The sequence below is a fragment of the Pipistrellus hanaki genome (genome assembly GCF_964339955.1).
Source record: "Pipistrellus hanaki genome assembly, chromosome: 16".
Classification (NCBI taxonomy): domain Eukaryota; kingdom Metazoa; phylum Chordata; class Mammalia; order Chiroptera; family Vespertilionidae; genus Pipistrellus; species Pipistrellus hanaki.
In genome coordinates this window covers 10050886-10074774 of record NC_140518.1, presented here as the reverse complement: position 1 = coordinate 10074774, position 23889 = coordinate 10050886, and the positions used below count along the sequence as shown (strand labels likewise).

The window sequence follows — 23889 nt, the reverse complement described above, 5'->3', positions numbered from 1 at the left end:
CACCATCACAAAGATGGTGGTACCCATAGCCACAAGATGGAGATGCCCAGTTCCCTCAGCCCAGTCAGGAGGGGGGGTCAGGAACACGGTGCAGCCTGAAGCTCAGGTAACCAGGGCCAGCCGAGGTTTGTGCTGCCAGCAGTGGCAGTAGCAGAGGTGTGATGAAGCAACGCATTCCCCTGATTGTGGGGTCACCTTCCGCCCCTGAGGGCTCCCAGACTGTGAGAGGGGGCAGGCCGAGCTGAGGGACCCCCCACTCCAGTGCATGAATTTTCATGCACTGGGCCTCTAGTTTTAAAATACTATTGATTACGCCGAAACCGTTTGGCTCAGTGGATAGAGCGTCGGCCTGCGAACTGAAAGGTCCCAGGTTCGATTCCGGTCAGGGGCATGTACCTTGGTTGCAGGCACATTCCCGGTAGGGGGTGTGCAGGAGGCAGCTGGTCGATGTTTCTCTCATCGATGTTTCTAGCTCTCTATCCCTCTCTCTTCCTCTCTGTAAAAAATCAATAAAATATATTTAAAAAAATATTGATTACATGTTGAAATAATGCTTTGGGCATATTGGGCTAAATAACAATACGTTATGTTCCGCTCATCTGCTTCCTTTTTTATAATGTGGCTACTAAGAAAACGAGAATCCCATATGCCACTTGCACTCTATTTCTGTCAGACAGGGCTGCTTCACTCGGAGCACGCCATTCATTCGGCCAGCAAGGTTTTATTGGGTGCTAGCTCTGTGCCAGCGAGGTGCTGGGGATTAGAGAGTGAGCGAAACCAGACCCTGTCTCTGGCTTCCTGGGGTTTACAGTAATCAAATAATCACTCGGACGGGTGCCTAATTGCAGAGAGACAAGTGCTCTAAGAGGAAAGGCGTGGAGCGCGGTGCTCTCTGAACCCGGGACCAGGAAGGCTGCACTGGGGCCAGGGCATGGCAAGAGCTTCCCAAAGAAGCGCGGACGGGGGTGACCTGGGAAAGAAGGGGACAGAGTGTCCCAGACAGAAAGCACAGCAGGTGCTCACGCCGTGGCCAGAGGGATCGTCGGAGCTGGAAGAGGCATACGATGGCTGGTTTGGGGGAGCACAGAGTGAGCGAGAGGGCGGCCGGCGCATTGGCAGGGGCCTCACGCAGCCCTTGGAGGCCACGTTAAAGGCAGCTCCTTCCCTAGCCGGTTTGGTTCAGTGGATAGAGCACCAGCCTGTGGACTGAAGGTCCCGGGTTCGATTCTGTTCAGGGGCACATGTGTGGGTTGCAGGCTCAATCCCCAGTGGGGTGGGGGGGACATGCAGGAGGCAGCCAATCAATGATTCACTCTCATCATTGGTGTTTCTCCCTCTCTCTCCCTCTCCCTTCCTCTGAAATCAATAGAAATACACTTTTTTTTTTTTTTCTTTAATGGGATGCTCCTGAAGCATTTCCATTGGCCCGCCTGGGGGAACGGGAGAAAAGGGGGTGCGGGTGAGGCTGAAGGAGGGCAGACATGGCTTCTCCAGTTTAGTGTGTTGGGGGGGGGAAGAGGAGAGAAATCTCTGGTGCCATGTCTTTAAGGCTCTCTGCCACCCAACCCCCAGGAGCCCTAGGCCAGGGTAGTCACCTCTACCCCACACCCAACCCTGAGTGCTCTGAGGGACTTCTCAGAATGCCCTCTTTCCCCACCCCCGGGGCCCCACCCCAGCCTATCCTGCTGCACCTCACCCTGCACCCAGCAGCCAGAGCTAGTGCTTTCTAAACGGCAAGCTGTTGCCCGACCAGTGTTGCTCAGTGGTTGGCATCGACTTATGAACCAGGAGGTTGGGTTCGATTCCCAGTCAGGCACATGCCCGGGTTGTAGCTTGGTCCCAGTAGGAAGCCTGCTGGAGGCAGCCAATCCATGATTCTCTCTCATCGTTGATAGTTCTCTCTCTCTCCCCCTCTCCCTTCCTCTCTGAAATATGTTCTTTAAATAAAAATAATAAACAACTGCAAGCCGTCTAGGGAGCCCCTGCTGAAGGCCCTCGGCGGCCCCACAGTGCCCTCAGGATGCAGTCCAGACGCCGTAGCATCTCTCGGCGAGGCCTGCTCCGCGGTCCCCAGACCTCCGCTCCTCGGGCTCCAGCACAGCCTCCCGGGTCCCCGGTGCTCTCTGCTGCCTCTTCGGGCCTTTGCTGTCCTCCCCCAGCTCACCGATCCACTCAGCCCTAAGGACGCAGCTTCAACGTCCCTTTTCTAACGGACCTTCCCTCACCCCTGGCAGGGGCGGGTCTGGGCCGGGACCCCCACTCACCCCTGGCGGGCGCTGCACACCATACAGGGCCTGTCTGTCTGCTGTGCCCCCGGGAGAAGGCGAGGTCGCGGAGGGCGGGGACCTGTGTCTCCCTGTTCACGCAGCAGCATCGGGCTGTCCTTCGCCCGTTGGGGTGTGTTTCCCCATCAGCACGGCCGGAGGCTCCCTTAGGGCAGGAATGGTGCCTCCCTCATCCGACTAGAATGTCCTCAAGTCTGGGACTGCGTCTCCCCATCAGACGGGAGGCTCACTCAAGACAGAGACCATCTCCCCAGCACACTGCACACTGGGTGTTACCCCCGTACCGGGGCCATTTCTCCCACTGATGGCACCCCAGCACTCCTTCCTCTCAGGCGGGGGTGGGAGATGGAAGACAGCCGCCCCTCCAACGCGTGCCTCCCTCTTGGCTGGGCCCCGGCTGACCCCTTCCAGGAATCTGAGATCAGGAAGGCTGTTTGTTTTCCTTTCCAGGAAGAGCAAGCCTCCCGTGCTTTTCCCAACAACCACGAGCCAGCCCTGTCAGAGGACCCGCAGGGGCTGAGGGAGCAGCAGGGGCTGAGGGAGCAGCAGGGGCTGAGGGAGCAGCAGGGGCTGAGGGAGCAGCAGGGGCTGAGGGACCAGCAGGGGCTGAGCAGCTCTGACCTGGCCGCCCTGGAGAGGGGAACAGGCCTGGAGCCCGGAGCCCTGCAGCTCAGGGAGCTCCCAGGCCGGGCCAGGCAGGCTCAAGGCCAGGCTGGCAGGAGCCAGAGCTGGGACCTGCCTGGGAGAGCCAGCCACAAGGGAGGGCCTGCCCAGCTCCAGGCAGGGTCAGCCAGGCTTCCTCCCGGCCATCTGGAGCCGGAGCCTGTGCATGTGTTTGGAGGGGGCGGGGGGGTGTCCCCCGGGCCACGTGGGTGGCTGGGAGCCGCGGGGTTGTGCTCTGGCCCTTCCTCTGGCTCCCCTGTGGTCACTTTCACTTCTGACATCTGGCCCAGTTCGCAGCTGGCGGGCTTCCTGCACCGCCACGTTCATGTTCCCTCTCCCCCTCCTTCCCTGCCCCTCGGAAATTAACTCCCTGGCTACTGCGCGTGTGAACCGGCTGGGTTTCTGTTAAAACTTCCCCGAGTGCTGTGCGTACAGGAGGGAGACGGGCAGAGACACAGGGCGGGAACGGAGTTGGAAACGGCACCTGGGTCCTGGGGACACAGCCAACCTCTGCCAGCTCGCAACACGCGCATCCCCAGAAAGTCACCGCACCGAGTTCCTTTCTTTGCTATTTAATGTTCATCGTTTATGTTTTATGTGTAAGTTTCAGGAGGGCCCGAGAAGTGGTTACACAGGATGCAAGGGGGAGGGGTCAGGGGGTCTGGAGCTCACAGCCCCCGGCTGGGGGGGCCCAAGGGGTTCCATCTCCGCCCAGAGGGAGGGGGCAGGGGCCCCGGAACCACACACATGCTAAAACCACACCTGCCTCCCTCCAACCCCTCCCGGCTGCTGGGGAGGGTAATAAATACGCTCCGCTCTGCCCCAGCCCCGTGCACGGCCAGGGGCCCGCGGTGTGTCCTCCTCCCAGCACAGCCCGAGGCCGAGGAACGCCGTCCACAGACCACGCTCCCGTCCCGGGCCGGGGGTGGGGGGTGGGAGGACCTGGGCGGGGGAGGGGGTGGCTGTCAGTGCACCCCCCTGCTCGGGGCTCCTTCATGCTAAATAGAGGGGGGAACCATTCATTCCAAACATCAAGCAAAACAGAACAGGCCAGGAGGGGCCTCCGGGCCCCTTCCTGGCACCAAGCGAGGGAAAGAGCTGTCCTTTGCAGAGTCCTCGAGACGTTGGACAGACGGTCCAGGGCCCACAGTTTAACTCCGCTCCTTCTTGCTGCATTCCCAGGCCGGTCCAATTGTCTTCGAGCAACCTTCGGGGCCCCGCCAAACCCGGGGGGGGGGGGGGGTCAGCATTCCTCCATGTGCAGGCCCGTGGAAGGCAGGCGCCAGCTCCAGCCTCCGCCGTCCTTGGCCCGCCAAACCGGGAGCGAGGGGAGACGGCCGAGCAGAGTTCAATTCCCTGTGATGCTTCTCTGGCAGCTGCCCCGGGCAGGATCGGTCCCAGCCCCCGAGAAAGAACTCGGGAGAAAAGAGTTCTCATCCGCTGTGTGTATGCGTGCGCGCGCGCGCGCGCGCGCGCGCGTGTGTGTGTGTGTGTGTGTGTGTGGTATGTGGGGGGTCCTTAGCCCCTAACCCCGAGCACAGCCTGTGTTGGCTCTGGGTCTGTGCCGGGATGGAAGGCACCTATAGGCCGGGCCACTCCCAGATGCCAGGCTGACATGCCTGAGGGGGGCAGGAAGGGGGACGGGGCCCCCCTTTCCCCAAACCCCACGCTGACTCGGGTTAGGATGGGTCCGTGGACCAAAGCTTGGGTAAGGTGTCCTGTCTCCCTCAGGATGGAACAGGCCTGGAGACGGTGGAGGGAGGACCGGGTTTGGCTGTACAACGCTCCCCGGAGGGTCACCGGCCGCCCTCTCCCAGCCTGTAAGCAGAGCTGAGGCTCGCCCCCCGCCCCCCATTCAGAGGAGGAGGCCAGCTCACACGTGGCCGCCCCGCTGCTGGGTGGCCGTGGGCCAGTCCAAAGCAGGGAGGGTGGGACTGCATGTCAGTCCCCGCTTCCCGCTCCGACAAGCCCTCGATCCTCTTCATCTTTGGCCAGAGGGGGGTGTGAGGGGCGGAGGAGGGTGTAGGATGCTCCCTCTTTCCCCGCGTTCACAGTGTAGAGTCCATGGCTCTGGGTCCTCAGTCTCTCTCTGAGTCTCTGGGGGCCTGGTCATCACCCCAGCATCACCCCTGGTGTCAGCCCCCCAGCTCTGACACCTGCTCCGGCGGGAGCAGCTGGCCCGCCGGGAAGTGTGGGGAGAAGGAGCGGAAGGCCGGAGGTGGTGAGGGGCGGGGGCAGGGGCAGGGGCAGGGGCAGGGGCAGGGTGGGCAGCAGCAGGGGCACTTCCGGCGCTGCAGAGGGGGTGCGGGCAGAAGCGGTGGGGCCACATGGGGTCAGTGGCAGGGCGGTGGCTTAGGGGCCCGGGCTCCACAGCCCTGCCCAGAGGAGCTCAGCTCGGACGCTGGCCCCGGGGCTGGCTGAGCATCCGTCGTCGGGGGGCGCTCACACGGGGGAGGTGGCGGTGGACTCGCTGCACAGGCTCTCCACGATGTCGGCTCGCTGGATGCGGCGCAGGGCGGCCAGGAGGGCGTCCAGCGTGGCGCTGTCCTGGGCGGCCCAGCTGGCGAGCAGGGCGCGGACGGGGCAGGCCTCGTGGGTGAAGGAGTCTATGTGCTCCGGCTGGTAGCCCAGCTCGTCCGCCAGGTGCCGCCAGGTGTCCCCCGCCGAGCCGTTGAGCAGCTTCTCCACCTCCTCCCGCTTGGCGGGGGGCAGGCTGCTGTAGAGGTTGCCGTCCCCCTTGAGGGCTGCAGAGACCCAGGGGAGTCAGACACCGCCCGCCAGGCCCCCTTCTCCCACGGGGGGCCCCCGGCGCCCGGGAAAGACCCGAGAAGGGCCGAGGCAACTCTCCCCCTCCAACCCCCACCCCCACCCGGGGCCTACAGGCAGAGGGATGGCCAAGACGAGGTCCTGGATCGGAGGGGGAGTGGGGGGTGCAGGCTGTGGAGGTCTGGGGGCGATGCTGACTCCTGTGCCTCCACACCCGAGTCTAGCACTGTCTCCCAGTCCGCCCGCAATTAATCAAGGCAGAGGAGGAGACAAGCCTTCTCAGTCCCAGACTCCGCTGTGGCCAGTGTCCTGGAGCCGGGCTGCGGGCCACTAATTAGGGGACATAATTAACTGCTTGTTCCCCAGAAGTCCGGGGCAGGAGGCTAATTGCAGCCACTTGGGGGAGTCATTAGCCCTAGGGGGGACAATTAGCTTGATGAGTCTGGATGCTCCAGTTTGTCAAAGCCGCCGTTTCTCTGGGAAAAGGACCTCCCGCACCCCTTCCCTCACCGGTGCTCCCATCCTTCCACCCAGAGGCCGTCCTTCCTGGAGTCTAAGGGCCCTGCCCGGCCTCCTCGCTCACCCTGGCCCGCGGCCGTCTGCGTGTGCGGCTGCTGGTCGTGCAGGCTCTGGCTGTCCACGGAGATGCCGCTGTCGCTGTGCAGTTTCTCTCCCTCGGGCGGGGGCGTCTGGTTCACCGGCCGGCTGTTGGCTCCTTGCTTGTTCTGCTTGCAGCTGTTCCACCTGGAGCCAGACAGGCCCAGCCTCAGCGGGAGGCGGGGGGGGGGGGGGGGGGGGGATGGGGGGGACCACCCTGGCCATGTGGCTAAGGCATCGGATGTGTGAGCCAGGGGCACAGTGGGCACCCAACTATCACCCCCCTCGGTGCCTGAGGTTCCCCTTTCTCTGCCCAGCGGCCTGGCCCACACGGAAAGCACCGTGAGGGCAGAGGGCGCCCAGGGCTCGGTGCACACGGCGAGGGTTCAATAAATGTTCCTGGAATGAATGGCGCATCAATAAATGACTTCCCAGAGTCCCACCCTCCCAACCTCCTCTTGTAAAATATCGCACGTGTGTGCAGGACACGTGCAGTACAGGGACTTCCTCCGCTGTTATAACCACTAAAAAAAGGCTGCAAACAAACCCAATGTCCATCAATAGGCAACTGGTTAAATGAAGTATGGCCCATCCACATTATTGAGGGAGGGGTTAGAAATGATCAGATTGCCGAAACCGGTTTGGCTCAGTGGATAGAGCGTCATTCTGCGGACTGAAAGGTCCCAGGTTCGATTCCGGTCAAGGGCATGTACCTTGGCTGCAGGCACATCCCCGGTAGAAGGTGTGCAAGAGGCAGCTGGTCGATGTTTCTCTCTCATCGACGTTTCTATTATAGCTCTCTATATCTCTCTCTTCCTCTCTGTAAAAAAACAATAAAATATATTTTAAAAAAAAGAAAAGATCAGATGATCTGTGTGTCCCAAGGAAAGCTCGCCTGAGGGACATGGGTGAAAAAGTAAGTTGTAGAATATATACCGTGTTTCCCCGAAAATAAGACATCCTCCGAAAATAAGACCTAGCGCATGGAAAGATAAGACATCCCCTGAAAATAAGACCTAGCGCAACTTTGGGAGAAAAAATTAATATAAGACACTGTCTTATTTTCGGGGAAACAGGGTACTAGTAAGATATATATATACCTGCACATTTCGTCCAACTAAAACGTTTTATGCGCATGTGTTTATAACTGCACAGAAAGTGGTTGGAAGGGACTCAGACAGATTCCGATGATGAGAGGGGCAGGATTTGAGGAGATAAAAAGGAGCTTTTGCTTTTGGCTTTACGAGTCATTACTCTTGTTTGCGTTTCCCCAAACAGGCCTGTATAGTCCTTTGATGTTTTGTTTCTCTTTAGGAATGGAAAATGCACTTAAATATTTAAAATGCCTTCTGGGAGCCCTGGATTTTTGGATGTGGATGCGTCGGCCTCCCAAGTGTGAGCTGGGAAGGAAGACACGCACGCACGCACGTGTGGGTACCCATGGGGTCAGGGAATGAGGACAGAGGCAGGTGGTAGAGCCCAGCCTTCTGTGAGCCGCTCAGCTCAGGCTGAGTGAGAGAGGGGGGCGCGGGGGCGTGGGCGATGCTGACCCCAGGAGGGACAGGGACAGCCCCCTCCCTGCCCGCTGATGGCCACGCCTGGGCGTGGAGCCGCTGACGGTGAGTGAGGACCAGCCGGCTTCGGGGTTGGGTTAGAAGAGTGTGCGCATTTTCAGGTCAAGGTCACGGTAAAGCCCACCTTGAGAGCGAAGGTCCCTTTCTCCGCCCCTCCCCCTCACCTCTTGAAGGCGATGTAGGCCACGAGGCCCACCACCACGGCGGCCAGGATGGAGCAGTAGACGGGGATGAGGTTGTCACTGGAGCCCCGGGTCACCACGGGCTGGGAGCTGCCCATCACCGTAGTCACCACGTCTGCCACGGTGCTGGCCACGGGGTCTTGGTCCGGAGGTCCCTCGGGCTCCTGGGTGCTGGGGGCGGTGCTGTCCGAGCCCTCTGGGGGCGTGGCCCGTGTGGCCCAGCGGCTAGGGATCTCTGCGAGGGACGGCCACAGGACTGAGCGCCCATCCCCCTCAGCCCTTCCCTTCGTGATCTGAGTCCCGAGTCCCCGGCCCACTCCAGGGCCTCGTGTGTCCCGCTCTTACCCATGTGGGTGGAGAGCAGGGGCCTGGGAGTCAGGAGACCTAGGTCCCCTCTGTTTCCCCGTCCAAAGCATGGGGATATTAAGAGAGATGGTCTCTGAGCTCCCTTCCATCCGGAGGTAGCCGAGGTTCTAGAAATCGATTCTGCCTCCCCTGGGGGCCCAGAGCCTGGCACCCAGAGAGCGTCAGCCCAGGAAGTCACTCTGGAGATGTTATAACCGCTCTGGCCGGAGGTTGCCCCAATGGCCCCAGTCACCCCTGTCCTACGGAAGGATGAGGGTACTTGGGTAGTGCCCCCCACAACCCCCTCCGCAGAGCTGGCAGTCTCTGTTGTCTTAGCTCTAGGCTTGGGCAGGGCGGGGATGCCATACAAGCTTGCTGCCAGCCAGTCCTTGGGCAGCGGCTAGCCGTCTCCTCCCTGCGTGGCCCTCGCACCCTCTGATCCTGCCGCCGGGAAGAGCACTAATAGCGGGAACCCTCCCGGGGCAGCAGGCAGGCTGCTGGTGGAGAGAAAAGTGGGGGCTGCCCAGCACCTCGGGGGAAGGAGGCCGTGCCCTGCCACCCACCTAGGCCTTCTCATGCCAGCTGGGGATTGCCAGCCTCTCTGGCAGGGGACCCAGGCAGCTCCTGGCACCAGTGGGTGGGATTTTCCACTCTGTCACCGGCTGGGGGCAGTTCCCGGGGGTGTGGGCTCTGTCTGGGCATCACTTCCCCGATCCGTCTTCACCTCCCGCTCCCTGGGCAGGGGGGACGCGAACAGGACGTACCGCCGGGCGGATGGGGAGGGCGCCTTGCCCTTCGGCTCGGCCTCCCCGGCTCCCAGTTTGCCCACCCAAGTTGGAGCCAGAGCTGCCCAATGGTCTCTGGGCCTCCCGGCTCCAGACTAGGATGCTTCAAAGAGCCTTGTTTTCAGCACCTTCTGAGGGGCGAGGCCCCCAGATGGGGATCTGGAACCCATTTGGCTGGCCCTGGGGAGGGGGCTGCCATCTGCCGCCCCGTTCCCCCATCTCAGGCCTGGGAGGGAGGGGGCAGAAGGGGGAGGAGACGTAGCCCTGTCTTTCATGCCCCCAAAGAGGGCATTTGAAGGGGGGCGGGGAGGGGCTCCTCTTGCCCCGCGAGGGACCTGGCAGGGCAGCCTGAGCCCTGGGAGGACCCCAGCTCGGAAGCCGAAGGTGGGGTGAAGCGGACCATCGCCGAGACCGGCGCAGAGGGAAGGGCTGCGAGCGGGCGGCGAGGGACAGAGCAGGCTGAGGACAGAGCTGTCCCGGGCATCTCCCCACATTCTCCAGTACCCCCTGATGGCGGCGGGGATGAGATCCAGATGTGGCCCTGTCCACTGGCATTCCAGCCCCCGAGCCCTTGGCAGGTCCTGACAGCCGTTTCCGGAATGGGAGCTGCCAGACTCGGGGTGGAAAGAGGGACCAGGTTATCCCTCCTAAACCAGCTTTCCCCGAGGCAATGAGGGGGGGCTCCGGCCCGAGGGAGGGTGAGTCACCGAGAAGGTACAATGCCGAGGGGAAGGGGCAACCTAACAATCAAATTCCGTTTCCTGAGGGGTCCCTCTGCCCCGGGGCCCACACTTAGCCCTTCCGAGGCCAGAGTAGAGGGGCAGAGGGTACACACAGCTCCCGGGGGTACCCTCCTCCTTCAGGGCGGCTGGGAAAGTGGGGTGCGATCTGGGAGGGATCTACGAATGCCCCCCAAGAGGCAGAGCCCACCCCTCCCCCAGCCACCCCCTTTCTTTGCTGTAACCGCGCCCCTGACTAAGTGCCCCCACCAGCCGGCCTGGACTTGCCCAGGGAGCCGTGCTGGCGCCTGCCTGTTGCCAGCAGCTGAACCGCCCTCCCTGCCCGCGCCTGGCGCCACTCGCCTGTCTCCTGGCCCAGGGCAATCGCCACCGGAACCACCGAGCTCTGTACCACCATCCTCCTCCCACTCCCAGCCCAAAGCAGCAAGCTTCACACACACACCGGCTCAGCCCAACTGAACAGCCCCTCCGCCTGAGCCAGAGGTCACGGGTGTGTGTGTGTGTGTGTGTGTGAGTGGGGAGGTTGTGTGAGAGCCCAGATGCAGGCTCCCCACAAGGGGGACTACCTCCCCCATCTGACTGGGGACCCCCTGAAGGCAGAGGCTGTGCTGCCGCCACCGGAATGAGGGCTCTCCTGGAAAACGTGACTCCCTCATGGGACGAGGCCAAGGCTGTCTCCCCCATTACACCTGGGGTCCCCTAAGGAGGCGCTGCACTGCCTGCTGGGACTGAGGGATCCTGAGGGCCGGGGCAGTAGCTCCGTGGGCCCCCAGCCACAGGGCGATGGAGAGAAAGTAGAGCCTCCCCGCCTCTCCCTGCAGTGGAAAAGCCGCCATCTCCCCAGACGTCACCAACCAGAGACCCAGACCGTCTGCTCTCACTGCCACATGCGTCCTCCTCCAGCCCAGCAGCCTCCCCACTCCTCCGGGCCTGGGCCTGGCTCAGGGGGCACACCCATCTCCCACCCCTCCTATCCTCCCCTGGGGGCGGGCGGGGGCTGAGGCCTCTCATCCTGGGGCTCCTGCCACGCCCCTCCACCCTGAAGTCCCACCCCCACCGCATCCTTAGTGTCCTGGGGCCAACTTCATCCTCAATAAACAAAAATGCCTGCAGACACCCCCTCACGCCCCCCCCCCCCCCTCGATCTCACAGGTTGAAGCAGTCAGGCCACCTTCTCTAACCCACACACTGCCCAGAGAGGAGCCTGGGGTCCAGGACGGAGTGGCCTCTCTAACGAACCGCCCTCAGGTAGCAAGGGCCGGGTAGATTCTATCCTAGGTCCCAGCACCACAGCCACCAGGGACCCAGACCAGCCTCCCTGCGGAGGGGCCCCGCTCCTGGGTCCTGGCGACCCTCTTCCGGCTCAGGAAGCCGGCTCCGTGCCCTGGTCACAGCGGCCACTTCCCAGCGGGTTCTGTGCCACCTGCCCCATGCCCGCTGCCGGCCTGGGAGGAGGAGGAGGAGAAGGAGGAGGAGGAGGGGAAGGATGGCTTTCCAACGCTCAGCTCAAAGGAGGGAGCTGGAGAGGGGGCCTTGGGTGAGAAGGATGGGGAGCCGCCCCCTAGCAGGTCTCTGCAGGTGGCTCCTGCTCACGCCAGGCCTGGCCCTCCCGGCCCCCAGGGGGCGCCCCCAGCCTGCGGCGGCCCTGTAGCCGGGGGACCGGGGCCCGCGGCGCTCACCCTCGCACTCGGCGTCCGCCCAGCGCGTGCACTCGCGCAGCTGGCGCTCGGTGTCCTCGCACACGGTGCAGGGCAGGCACGGGTCCACGTGGTTGGCCTCGTCGGAGTAGGTGCCGTCGGGGCACTCCTCGCACACCGTGTTCTGCTTGTCCTGGCAGGAGAACACGAGGCCCCAGCCCGCCTCGCACACGCGGCACGCCTCGCAGCGGCCCGTGCCCTCGTCCTGGTAGTAGCCGTAGGCGCAGCGGCACACGGCGTCGTCCGCCTCCACGCAGGGCGCCGACATGCTCTGCAGCCCCACGCACTCCGTGCACGGCTTGCAGGGCTCCGTGGCGCTCACCACGTCCGAGAACGTCACGCCTGCGGGCAGAGGGCCCAGATGTCAGTCGCCTGCCTTTGGGGCAGCTGGAACGCAAGGGCTGCAGGTCCTCCCTCCTTGTCCCGTCGTTTCCCCTCCCCCCCCCCCCCCAGCCTCTGCCAGGGCGCTGACTCCCTGGCTCAGCCTCGCCCCCTCGTGGGTTCCCACCCTCTCTCCCTCCTCGGGGCCCTGATCCCAAGTCTGGGAAAGCTTGGGACAGCCCACTGGGAAGGAGAAAGGGGACCAGGAGGGCCTGCTCCAGGCGGGGAAGCCATGGCCCTGGGGCTGGGCAGGATAACCACACGGTAAATTACAGGTAAATTGTGCAAGTAAATTACTTGGCAAATTCTCTTAGAGAGTTTCCCAGCAAGATTAAGGAGTAATTTATAGGTGGTTCCCACCCGGCTCGCCCCGCAGGCCAGCGCTGGATTGCGAACCGGGCCCAGGCCGGGGCCACCACGGTGGAGCCTCCTGCCTCAGCTGCCCTTCCACAGGGGTGTGTGTGTGTGTGTGTGTGTGTGTGTGTGTGTGTGTCAGGTGTGGCCCGGATGGGAGTCACTAGGTTGGACACTTAAGTCTCCACCCACAAAGCTCCCCCATGCTGCCAAAGGGCTGGGCTCTGGAGGGCAGGGATGGGAATCCTGGCGAGCAAGTTCAGGTGCAGCAGGAGGGACTGGAGCTGGGAAGAAAGGACTGGCCTATGCAGTCCTCTGCCCTTTCCAAGGGCACAGAGGGCAGATGTCCAGGCTCACGCCTGATGCATGCTCTCAATGACGGGGGGAGGGCGCCAGGGGTGCCAGGTCTCCCTTCTTGTGCAGAGAGGAGGCCCCCGCAGAGTCTCTGCACCCCTGCCAGCCCAGGCTGGAGAGCTCGTGCCCGCCCGAACCCCCGGGGAGGAAGAGCAGGGCGTCAGCAACCCGAGAAGCCGGGCAGGTCTGCGCAGGTGCGGGAGCAGAAGCAGAAGCAGAGAGAGCGTCAGACCCCACTGAAGGGAAACCAAGGCCGGTGTGGGGTCTGATCACAACCCTCTCTAAAGGCACAAGAGGCAGCCTGGAGCACTTGGTGGGTGAGGGATGGGAGGTGGGAATGGGGGTGGGGTGCAAAGAAGCAAAGAAGAAAGCCAGATCGAAGTGAAAGGGGAAAAAACGTGGGGTAGGGGGTTGGGGGGAGGGGGGATGAGAACAGAGTCAGTTCTGGCAGAGGGACCCCTGGATTTCTCTTCCTAGGCATCAGGCAGATCTGGATTCAAAACTGCTTCCACCACTTTTCGGCTGTGTGACTCTGGGTGCTTTACTTAACCTCTCTGAGCATTTTTTCTTTCTCTGTAAAACAGGGAACAAGACCTCCACGCACAGGGCGGTGGTGAGGAGTAAGTGGGATTCCACTGTAAAGCGCCTGACGCTCCTCAGGGATCCGTAAAGGCCGGGCCCGGTGGGCAGTGATGAGCATGGTGAGCTTCAGCAGCAGGGATACAGTCAGACAGCAGAAAGGCCTTCAGAGGCCATCTGCCGAGGCAGGACTTGCTTCCAGTTTAAATGAACAGGAGGCTCCTATCTGGTGGGCATGTGGTGGGGGCCAGGGAGGGGTACAGTCCCCCCAGAGGGAAAGGGAGGGCCTGGCTCATGGGAAAATACAGCAAACGAGCATCCAACTCCTGGGAAAGGGTTTTAAGGGGTGGGAAAAATGTGGTCTTTTTGGCAGAGAATGAAGGCCGGGGCTTAATGGGCTTCCTTGTGGAAAGGTTTTGAGGATAGAAAGTCCGCTGGGGTCTCCATTCCATAAAGCGGGCTTGTAAAGGCAGCCTGTTAACGCAGCTGCTGGGAGAGGGGGGCGGAGGAAAGGGGGGGAGGAGGAAAAGGGGGGGGGGCAGGAGGAAATGGGAGGGAGGATTCCTGCCACCACCTCTGAGTGTGCTCCCCTCCCGATCCTCAGAACCGCCCTCCCTGGTTCCTCTACCCCACCCTTCGCTTTCTCGGAAGATGAGTGGGGGCCTCTCCTGGGAGACTTAGGGTCCAGGGAGGAGAGTCTGGGAAATGGGAGAGGTAATCCTGGGAGCTTTCGGGATAGGCAGTCGTTGGCCAACCCTTCCCTGGGATGGAAGCCCTGTTAGGCCAGGGCCAGGGCCGGTGGCCAGATGACAGAACACTACAGGATGTCCAGTCTCCCCACCCAGTCCCAGGCATCCATCCCTCTGCTGGGGCTGGGCTTATAGGATTCCTGCACAGGGAGGAAAACAGTACAAGGCGTTGTGGTTGTCTGAAGGATGGAGAGGTGTGCAGATGTGTTTTTTTGTTTGTTTGTTTTGAAATCTATTTTTATTGATTTCAGGAAGGAAGGGAGAGGGAGAGATAGAAACATCAATGGTAAGAATCATGGATGGGCTGCCTCCTGCACGCCCCACACTGGGGATCGAGCCCACCACCCACGCATGTGTCCTGACCTCCTGGTTCACAGATCTACGCTCACCCACTGAGCTGGGCCGGCTGGGCACGCAGGAGTTGGTAGAGGTGGTGGGGAGGCAGCCAGAGGTAAGACGAGGCTGGCAGGTGGGCTCAGAGGTCCCAGAGGCTGTACCTGGATCCCAGCCTGATTATGGAATCATCCGAGTATGAGCACCACGGGCCCTCGGGATGGGCCGTGCGACAAGAGGAAGGCAGGTCTACCTGACGGTGAGCAAAGCCTTCTGGGCAGGGTGAGCAGCAGAGCACGGAGCCCATAGCCCGAAGGCAGCAACGGAGGCCCGGGCATCCCGCAGGGCTGAGACCTCTGACCCCACAGCACACAGATTCCAGACCCCGTGGCCTCCCTCACCCAATAGGAAGACAGGATTCTCCCCGCTCCCCGAGGAAATCTCAGGTAGGAATGGCCACGGTGCCCCTCTCCCAACTAGGAGCACATCCCTCCAGCACTCCACCCCCCTGCTGCCTGGGGAAAGCTCTTCCTCCTCAGTCAGAGCCGGAGAGCAGCTGGCCTGGGAGGAGGGGCAGCCACACCCTCCCAGGATCCCCCAAGGTCAGTCGGCAGGGCAGCCAGCATTTGATCCTCCGCCCCTCCCCCCACGAACACCGGGGTAAGTGGCAGCCATTGATTTTGCAGCGCCCATGATATTTTTAGCTCGTCTGCGTGTCAGCTACTCCTCCCACCTGGCCACTCTCTTCTGCCAGGCTTCTCTGCGTGGGGGCTGGGAAGGGGCTCCCCTTGGGGTCCCCTCCTTCCTCTGCATACCTCTCTCATCCATTCTCAGCTTCCCCTTCCTGCCTCCTATCCTGCGGCAGACCCATGCCTGATGCCCATGCCGCTGTGGGCAGGAGACCCTGCCCTGAGGCAGAGGACTTGTAAGTCCTTCCATTCCTGTCCCCTCTCCCCACCTGCCCGGTACTCACTGTCCAGGCAGGGCTCACACACGGTCTGGTTGGCCCCACACGGCTGGGCCACGCCCTCTCCCAGGTTGCAGGCTCTGCAGCACTCGCCGCCGAGGGTGTACAGGCCGCTGAGGCACGCCTCCTGGGCGCCTCCGAAGGACACCTGGGTCGGGGGAGAGCAGGAGGTCAGACCGGCGAGAGAAAGGAGAGGGGGTATCGTCTGAGGCATCCAACGCCCCTCCCCAGAGCCCTCTATTGGAACCACCTGGGCCCGGGTGAGCTCACCAGGGAGGCATGAGGCACATCAAAGCTGGCCGGAAGGCAGGCAGCAGGGGGGCACTGCACCCCTGCAGGCTGCTGGGGGCGGGGGTGGTGTGAGGTCAGAGCCTCCCAGGCTGACCCCGGCACAGTTCATCTCGGGGTCACAGCAGCTCTTGGCACCTCAAGGACACACACCCCACGGAGAAGGAGGCTGAGGCCCAGGGGAGGGCCTTCAGGTGGCAGCTCGCGCACAGGGCGTCCAGCCAAGGAGGCAACTGGCCGCTGAAATGTGGTCCAAGTGCCACGCGCTGAGCTGCACACCTGCAGGCGGCATCTGCCGGGCGGGGAGCCTTTTCCTAAGGAAGGCTGGCGGGCCCTCCCTGCCCCGGTCCTCCATTCTGCCATCCGGCACCTTCTCTATCCGGCAGGAGGCATCTGTGCCCAAGAGCAGGAGGCCGAGGGGTGGGGTCTGGGTTCACATCCTGGTTCTGCCTTGGGAGCTCCGACCTGCCCGGCTCTCCCTCTCTGAGTCCCCATCCCTCCGCAGGGGCAGCGATGGCGGCCGCTCGGGGCCGGGCCAGAGCGTGGCGCCAAGATGTGAGGAGGGGTCGCCTGTTATCAATGAGGAGGAAGTGGCGGCTGTCATCGCCGGCAGCCAGCGCCACGCGGGTTTGATTTCCAGTCGCCCGCCCGCCCCGCTCCCCGCCCCCCCGCAGCCAGCGGAACGGCTCTGCAGCCGGGGAAAGGGGAGCCGGATTCCTGCCGCCCAGGCCTCTTTGCTCGTGGATGGAACGATTTAGCACCAGAGTCCCCGGAGGGAGGGGCTGCTGGCAGCTTGCTTTATATTTCTGTTCCTTAAAAACAAAAAAAAATACTTCTTGTCTAATAAAACTCCCAAGCCCGTCTCCCCGGCCCCAGACCTCGCAGCTCCCCCTGGATACGGACAGGAAGTGCGGGCTCTCAGGTCGTGGGAGCAGAGGGAGCCCTCAAGGTCCTTTCGGACATCCCTCCGCTTTCTCGCTGACCAGGTCATGGCCAAGATCAGCCCCCTCCTCACCCTAACCGGTTTGGCTCAGTGGATAGAGCGTCGGCCTGCGGATTGAAGGATCTCAAGTTCGATTCCAGTTAAGGGCGTGTACCTTGGTTGCAGGCACATCCCCAGTAAGGGGTGTGCAGGAGGCAGCTGATCGACGTTTCTCTCTCATCGGTATTTCTAACTCTCTATCCCTCTCTCTTCCTCTCTGTTACACACACACACACACACACACACACACACAAAACAAAAAACACTCCCCTCCCTCCAGTCCTTTAAGATACCCTGAGATCTCACCAGGGTTATGTGGAGGCTGGGGCGTGGACAGATGGGATGGGTCTAGGAGGCACCTGTGGTCCTCCAGAGACCAGCAGGGAGGGTGCTGGCAGCACAGGAGGGCGACCTCGGGTGTCGCCACCCTCTCCTCCCAGGTGGCAGGGACACAGCTCCGGGAACATCTGCAGACCAGAAGTCTTGGGGGCAGGGGGAGCCCTAGATACAGGCTTTCCCCAGGAGGCGCGTGAGATTATAGAAGAGTCTGTTTGGATTTCTTTTCATCCTTTCGGCTCCGTTTAAGTATTACTTCCTCAAGGAAGTGGGCCAGTGTCCCCCCACCCCCTCCCCCTCCTCCCTCCCCATCAGGCGGGCCTGCGCGTTCTCCCTGCGAACTATTGGTGTCAGCTCTGACACTTCCCACGATCCCCCACTAGTCTGTCAACTCCCTGCGGGCCGGGCCGAGGTCCCAGAGCCTGACAGGGGGGACCCGGCACTGCTCAGGGACCTCACTGAACTAGAACTCGGCGGGATGGCTTCTGGATGGCCGAGTTTCCCGACAGCGAAAGCACTGCTGCTCCCATCACCCCATGGTTTCCGTGTTCCCCGGAATGGCCGCACCTTTCCCGGACTGGAACGTGTCTCCGTGGTCTCCCCAGGACTCAGTGTTCACACCAGTGTTCACACCGGGCTGCTGTGCAGGGAAGCCCTGGTGTTCTTTATCCCAAATTACTACCACATGACTGTCTCTTTCAGTTCTCCTGTCAGCCTGTTAAAATGCCCTTTCTGCCCTGACCGGGTTTGGCTCAGTGGATAAGAGTGTCGGCCTGCTGACTGAAGGGTCCCAGGTTCGATTCCAGTCAAGGGCATGTACCTTGGTTGCGGGCCCATCCCCAGTAGGGGGCGTGCAGGAGGCAGCTGATCGATGTTTCTCTCTCATGGATGTTTCTAACTTGCTATCCCTCTCCCTTCCATTTTGTAAAAATATCAATAAAAATATAAAATAAAGTACCTTTTCTGTCTCCTCCCTTCCTGCCGAGATATCAGAGGGCAACTCTTGCTGCTACCAGAGTGTGACCTGCATGGCCCCTCCCGCACCATTCTACCCTCCTAGGTCTACGGGGTCTTAGGAACCATGGCAGTAGCCTTGGCAGGCAGGCGTCTGAAATGAGTGTCAGGAGGCTAACCGGGAGGGATAGTTCTCAGAGTAGACAGTGTGAGCTAGCTGCACTGCCTTCGTCTTCAGCGGCCTCTGTGGCTCCGTATCCCTGCTCATCGCTAGGCGATCTGGGGTCAGTCTTGGATTTCTCTGAGCCTCAGTGTCTTCTACATTAGGTCATTGTGACCAGGCCTGCCGCATAGGGTTGCTGGAAGCATGACATGAATGAGTAAGGTGTATACATACATACTTGGGGAACTCTCTTCTCCAAGATCTTTCTTCCTTTTATTTCCTCATTGGCAAGTGATTTTATTTATTTATTAATTACATTTATTGGGACAGCAGTGGTTAATAGATCATATAGGTTTCTTTAAAAAAATTTTTTTATTGGTTTCAGAGAGGGAGAAGGAGAGAGAGATAGGACCATTAATGGTTAGAGAGAATCATTGATTGGCTGCCCCCAGCACACCCCTGACTGGAGATCGAGCCCGTACCAGGATTGGAACTGTGACCTCCTGGTTCATAGGTCGGCATTCAACCACTGAGCCATGCCGGCTGGGTAAGATCATACAGGTTTTAAGTGTACGTGTCTATGATACGCCATCTGTATGTTGCACAATAGTCATCAAAGGGGCAGCCCACAACCAAGATACATCCCCTCTTCCTCCGAGCTGCTTTCCTGCGGCAGCTGGTGGCCCTTTCTCCTCTCCCCAGTCTTGCATTTGGAATCGAGTCCACGGAATTAGTGACCATGTATTTCCCGTGCTTGTTTTCTGTTCCCTATTTCAAAACAACCTAGATCTGCTTCTTACTAGTACGTTATTTTGAGTAAATTCTCAATCTTTCCGAGCCTCAGAGCTTCCCTCTTCCCCACCCCCACCCCCGGTCACACTGGGCGCTAGTATCTGCTGTTCGGGGTTGCTGTGAAAATGAAACGAAATCATCTATGCAAATCTGTCTGGTGGACAGTAGGAGTTAATTAACTGTCAGGTATCAGAGAAGCATCTTGTCTTGGAGAGAGCAAGCTGCTGAGCCGGGGTGGGAGGTGGTGGGAGGGGAGTGTTACCCCAAAAGAGGAAACCACCTAAGAATGGGGGGCAAGTCTTCGCTACCAGGGAGTCTGAGGGCGGCATGGGGGCCAAAGCAGGATGGGTAATTGCTCTTCTTAAAGTTAAGTAATTCAACAACTATGCACTGAGCGTTGAAATAAGAGTTTCCGAGGAGACATGGTCCCTGATTCTGTGGGGAACCACAGTCCCAGGGGAGAGAGGAAATGTCACCCAAACAGTGACCCTAGAAGCCAAGATGCTGAGGGGGAAAGACTTGAGGGATTGCCTTCATCTCCTCTCTGACAGATGGGGAAACTGAGGCCCACAGCGTGCCCTGCTACGTGGCGTGATGCTTGGCCCCGGCCACACTTTCTTTGGTTCAAGCCAGGGCAATCTTGGGAAGCCGGGAGGGATGACTAGGATCCAGGCTAATTGTTCCAAAATGACCAATTTACCAAAATGATAGATGCAGTTGCCTGAAATTTACATTATTACATTTATTCATTTCCCGTCTGGATGATTTCATCCCATTAAAAAAATGTTTGCAATCTTCTTATTTATTTATTTTGCCATTTCAAGGCTTTCAAGAAACTGAAAGGTGGAAGTACTCTCAGATAAACTGATTTAAGAATCTAGAAAATGGCCCAGCCAGTTTGGCTCAGTGGATAGAGCGCAGGTTAGCAGACTGAAGGGTCCCAAGTTCGATTTGGGCCAAGGGCACATGCCCAGGTTGTGGGCTCGATCCCCAGTAGGGGGCGTGCAGGAGCAGCTGATCATGGTTCTCTCATCATTGATGTTTCTCTTTATTCCTCTCCCTTCCTCTCTGAAATCAATAAAGAAATATATATTTTTAAAAAGAATCTAAAAAGTGTGTTTTAATTGGACAAAATTGAAAACACACCAAAAATAGTTGGAAAAATGAACTATCAACGCTTCAGTGTGTTGAATCCGTTCACAACAGCTTCAGCAAAGGGTTCTTTCGGTGAACGGGGCCATCAGCGACGCCATGGGGTTGAAGAGTTTTCAAATACGGGGAGGGGCCCTAACCGGTTTGGCTCAGTGGATAGCGCGTCAGTCTGCGGACTGAAGGGTTTGATTCTGGTCAAGGGCATGTACCTTGGTTGGGGGGCACATCCCCAGTAGGGGGTGTGCAGGAGGCAGCTGATCCATGCTTCTAACTCTCTATCCCTTTCCCTTCCTCTCTGTAAAAAATCAATTAAAAATATATTCAAGTATGGGGAGGGTCTTTTGAGCTCGCTGCAACCCGCGGGGGGGGGGGGGGTGTGGGAACGATCTCCCCTCCCCTTTAGATAGGGCTGAGTTTGGGTAGGGGACCAGAGCCCTTTCCTGTGGAGTCTCTGAGAGGGGTGTGCTGCGTGGGCACAGGACACCGATGCAACCTCCAGGGCTAGTCGTGATTCGGAGCCACTCACGCCCTCCGGGATCCAGAGGGGGGAGGGGCTGGCATAGGGAGGATGGAGGGAGCTCCAAGCCACGCCTCCTCCTCGGTTCCACAGCCTCCGCCGCTTCCTAACCCGGAGCCTGGTTTCGTGCCTGGAAGTCTGGGAGGCTCAGCTCCATCCACTGCAAAACGGGCATAACTAGGTTTACGCTGATGGGGCCTTAGGAGGGTCAAACAATGCCAGAGATATTACCCGGGCAGTGCGTGGCATATTTTATCCCCCCCCCCGCCTCCCCAGGGAAGAGTCTATGCCGGTGAGCGGGCCGGGATGGTACAGCGGGTGGGAACCCCTTCTCCCGGGCCCCGCCCGGCCGCCCGCGTCCTCCTGTGCGCTGCCCTCGCTGCCTCCCTATCAGGCGCATTAGGGGCGGCGGCTCCGGTTACAGACGCCTGGATGACAAATGCCTCCATTACCGCCCGGACCGCCGGGACGCGCTCCGGTTTCAGCGCTGCCTGGCCCTGCAGGAGCCCGGGGCGCGGGGCGCAGAGCCGCCCGCGGAGCCGCGGCCGGCGGAGGCGGGAGACACAGACTGTGCGCGGGCTCACCTGCCCCAGCCCCAGGCCCTCCACGCCCAGCTCTCCGCCTCCTTCCTCCGGGGACACTCCCTCCGGCACCGGTCCGGCGCCTCCCGGTGCGCCCCTCCGGGATCCACCTACTACGTTCCGGGGGAGAAGCCCCGCGGCGTTTGTCAGCAGGGGCACCCGCCCACGCCCACACCCTCGGACGCAGCCACAGGTACCCACCGAAGAAGGTCTCTGTCCCCCAGCCTGACTCCCGCCGCTGGCCCGGCTCGGGATGGGGTCCGCCCGCCCCGCCGCCGAGAATCCAGCTCCCCCCCCCCCCCTCGCCTGGGCGCCGGCTGCCCCTCCGAAGGTACGGGCGGCGCAGGCTGGGGTCAGGCGCTGGCACAACCCGCGGGTGGGACCCTAGCCAAGTAGCTTAAACTCCCAGAGCCCCGGTCTCCGTGCCGGTAAAAGGGGGACCTGGGGCGCGATGCCCAGAGGAGGGGTGAAGAGGTCAGGGAGAGGGAGGACACCTCCCCCAGGGCCAAACCTCCCGGGGCGCCCCGCTCCTGGCCGCGCACCCGTCACCCATTCTGAGTGTTTTGTCTGAACTACCGGGCGGACTTGGGTGCCTAAGAGGACCCGCAGCCCTTCGCCCCCACGGAATCCAGGGCGTCCGGGCACCTCTGTCTCATTCAGTGCTCGGCGTCTTCACCCCAAAGTCGGGCCGCCCGGGCCGGGCGCAATCCCCGGCCGCCCGGGCGGCTAAGCAGAGGGACCCGCTGGCGCGGCGCTCCGGCCGCTTAACTTAATGGGGGGGGGGGGGGGGGTGGCGGGTGCGCAGCCCCAGCGGCGCCCGCAGCTGCGGAGGGCGCACCCCTCGTCCCGCAGCGCCCCCTGGGGGCCGCCTCCGCCTGCGCGACCCCGGGCTGCGCGCTGCCGGGACCTTCCTTCGCGGCGCGCCCGGCGCTCTGCTCTGCACCCGAGACGGGGCGGCCGCCAGGCCCGGTCGGACGACGCCCGCTCCATCCCTCCCCGCCTACCGCGCTCCTTCAAACCGCGGGGCGAAGCGCTGCGGGGCGGCCGGTGGCCGGGGAGAGGGTCCGCCCCCGCGAGGTGGGCGCTCCCTCCCCAGCCTCTGGCCCCCGCGCCGTCCCCCGCCCGGGCGAGGCCGCGAGAGAGCGCGCGACGGGAGCGGGCACCGTCCCCTCCTCGGCTCCTCTCCGCCACCCACGGCCCCTCGGCGGACCCGCGGGGTCCCGACCCCCTTAGGGGCCGCTCTCCCTCCTCCGTCCTCCTTCCTTTTACCCCCATCTCCCTTCCTCCCTCGCCGCCGTCCCTTTCTGCCCTACCTAGCCCACTTCTCTCTCTTCCACCGACGACCCCCACCCCCCGGAGCGATGCCTCCCGCGCCCCTCCCCCCATTGTCTGGCCAGTCCTCATTGTCCGCTGCCCGGTGGGTCCCCTCGGTCGTTCCGCCTCCTCCCCATTGTTCCAGCCCCTCCTCGCATCCCTAGTCCCCGCGGCGGCATCCCTCGTCCTTCTCCAGCCTGGGTTCTGTCCCACGACCCCCCAGAAGACAAAATGCTGGGAGGGGGTGCGGGGAGAGTCGCCTTGAGGTGCTGGCATTCAAGCGCCCTCTCCCAAAGAGCCCCGGGCTCCGGGAACCGCGGGACCCTCCTCGGAGACCCTCCCAGCACCTCCGCACCACCCGCCCCGGTACCCGAGCGCCCGCATCCATCCGGGCGCGCCTCCGCCCCGGACCGCCGGGTCTCCTCTGCACCCTGAGGACCCGGACTCGCCTCCGTGGGCCCGGGCATCAGAGCTCCCCTCCCGCCCCCCATCCCAGCATCGGGGAGCCCAGCGCTCGGTTCTGTGTTCCCTCGGGGAAGCCCGGACCCCCAGGGCTCCGGTCCCGGGAAGGAGAGCGGGCTCCCCGCCGGCGGCACTCACCCCCAGCAGCAGCAGCAGCAGGCGCGGCCGGTCCATGGCGCAGCCGGCGGCACCTGCCCCCATCGTCCGCCTCCCGCGGCCGCGCCGGCTTCCAGTCAGTCCGCCCTGCGCGCTGCGGACCGAGAGGGCTCGCCGCGCTCCGCACCCGCCCCCCGGCGCTGGCGGAGGCTCCGCTCCCTCTGGCTGCGGGCGGGAGGGGCCGGAGAAGCCAGTGCGGCGGCCCCGCCTCCGCCCCGCCCAGCCCGCCCGCCCCCGGAACCCTGCCCGCCTGCTCGCAGCCTCCGGGAGGGGAGCGCAGGGGAGGAGAGGGTGTGCGGCGAGCTGCGGCCGGTTCCCATCTCCCTGGCCCTCAGAGCCGCTCCCTCACCTCGCCCCGGCACCCAGAGCGCCAGCCCGCCCGCCCGCCCGAGGGCACGTCTGTCCGGATACTGTGCGCCCTGGGCTAGGGCGGCTCCCGTTCCCCTCTGGCTGCGCCCACCCGGGGACTCACTGTCTTACCCATCTTCCTCTGCCCTCCATCCCCAGCGTCTGGCTCCAGTTTCTTCCTGCTGTGCTGCTCTCTGCCCAGCCTTCCTCGTGTGATGCCCCCTGCCCGCCCTGCCCTTCCTCCCTCTGCCCCTTCCCAGTGCAAAGGCCTGGGGGAGGGGAAGGGAAGAGTAGCAGGTGGCTACCTGAATGACCCCGAGGGGGGGCATTCCAGGGGAGTCCATCCCGAAATCATTCTCAAATGGTGGGTTTGAAGGGATCACACGTGTGCACACATAACACAGGAAGACACAGTCTCAAGCTCACATACATCTACTTATGTACCACATATGCCCAGATCATCCTCATGCACTCATGTAGACCCGCACGTCCT

General features: G+C 61.9%; 1 protein-coding gene across 1 annotated transcript; it reads right to left on the bottom strand.

The window, feature by feature from the left end:
• Nucleotides 1–3511: 3511 nt before the first annotated feature.
• NGFR (nerve growth factor receptor) lies at nucleotides 3512–23202 on the bottom strand. The gene is made up of 6 exons (XM_084863566.1): nucleotides 23031–23202; nucleotides 15358–15499; nucleotides 11617–11976; nucleotides 8050–8302; nucleotides 6298–6458; nucleotides 3512–5692 (listed from the first exon to the last, which is right to left on the bottom strand). The coding sequence occupies exons 1-6, from the start codon at nucleotides 23091–23093 to the stop codon at nucleotides 5391–5393; spliced, it is 1281 nt and encodes a 426-aa protein (XP_084719692.1). The 5' UTR covers nucleotides 23094–23202; the 3' UTR covers nucleotides 3512–5390.
• Nucleotides 23203–23889: the final 687 nt, after the last annotated feature.

Coding starts and splice junctions, on each gene's coding strand:
- NGFR (XM_084863566.1), bottom strand. CDS start 23,093: ATGGGGGCAGGTGCCGCCGGCTGCGCCATGGACCGGCCGCGCCTGCTG. Junction 15,500..23,030: donor TGCTGCTGCTGCTGCTGGGG/GTGAGTGCCGCC, acceptor CCCCCGACCCAG/GTGTCCTTCGGAGGCGCCCA. Junction 8,303..11,616: donor GGCGGACGCCGAGTGCGAGG/GTGAGCGCCGCG, acceptor CGTCCCTCGCAG/AGATCCCTAGCCGCTGGGCC.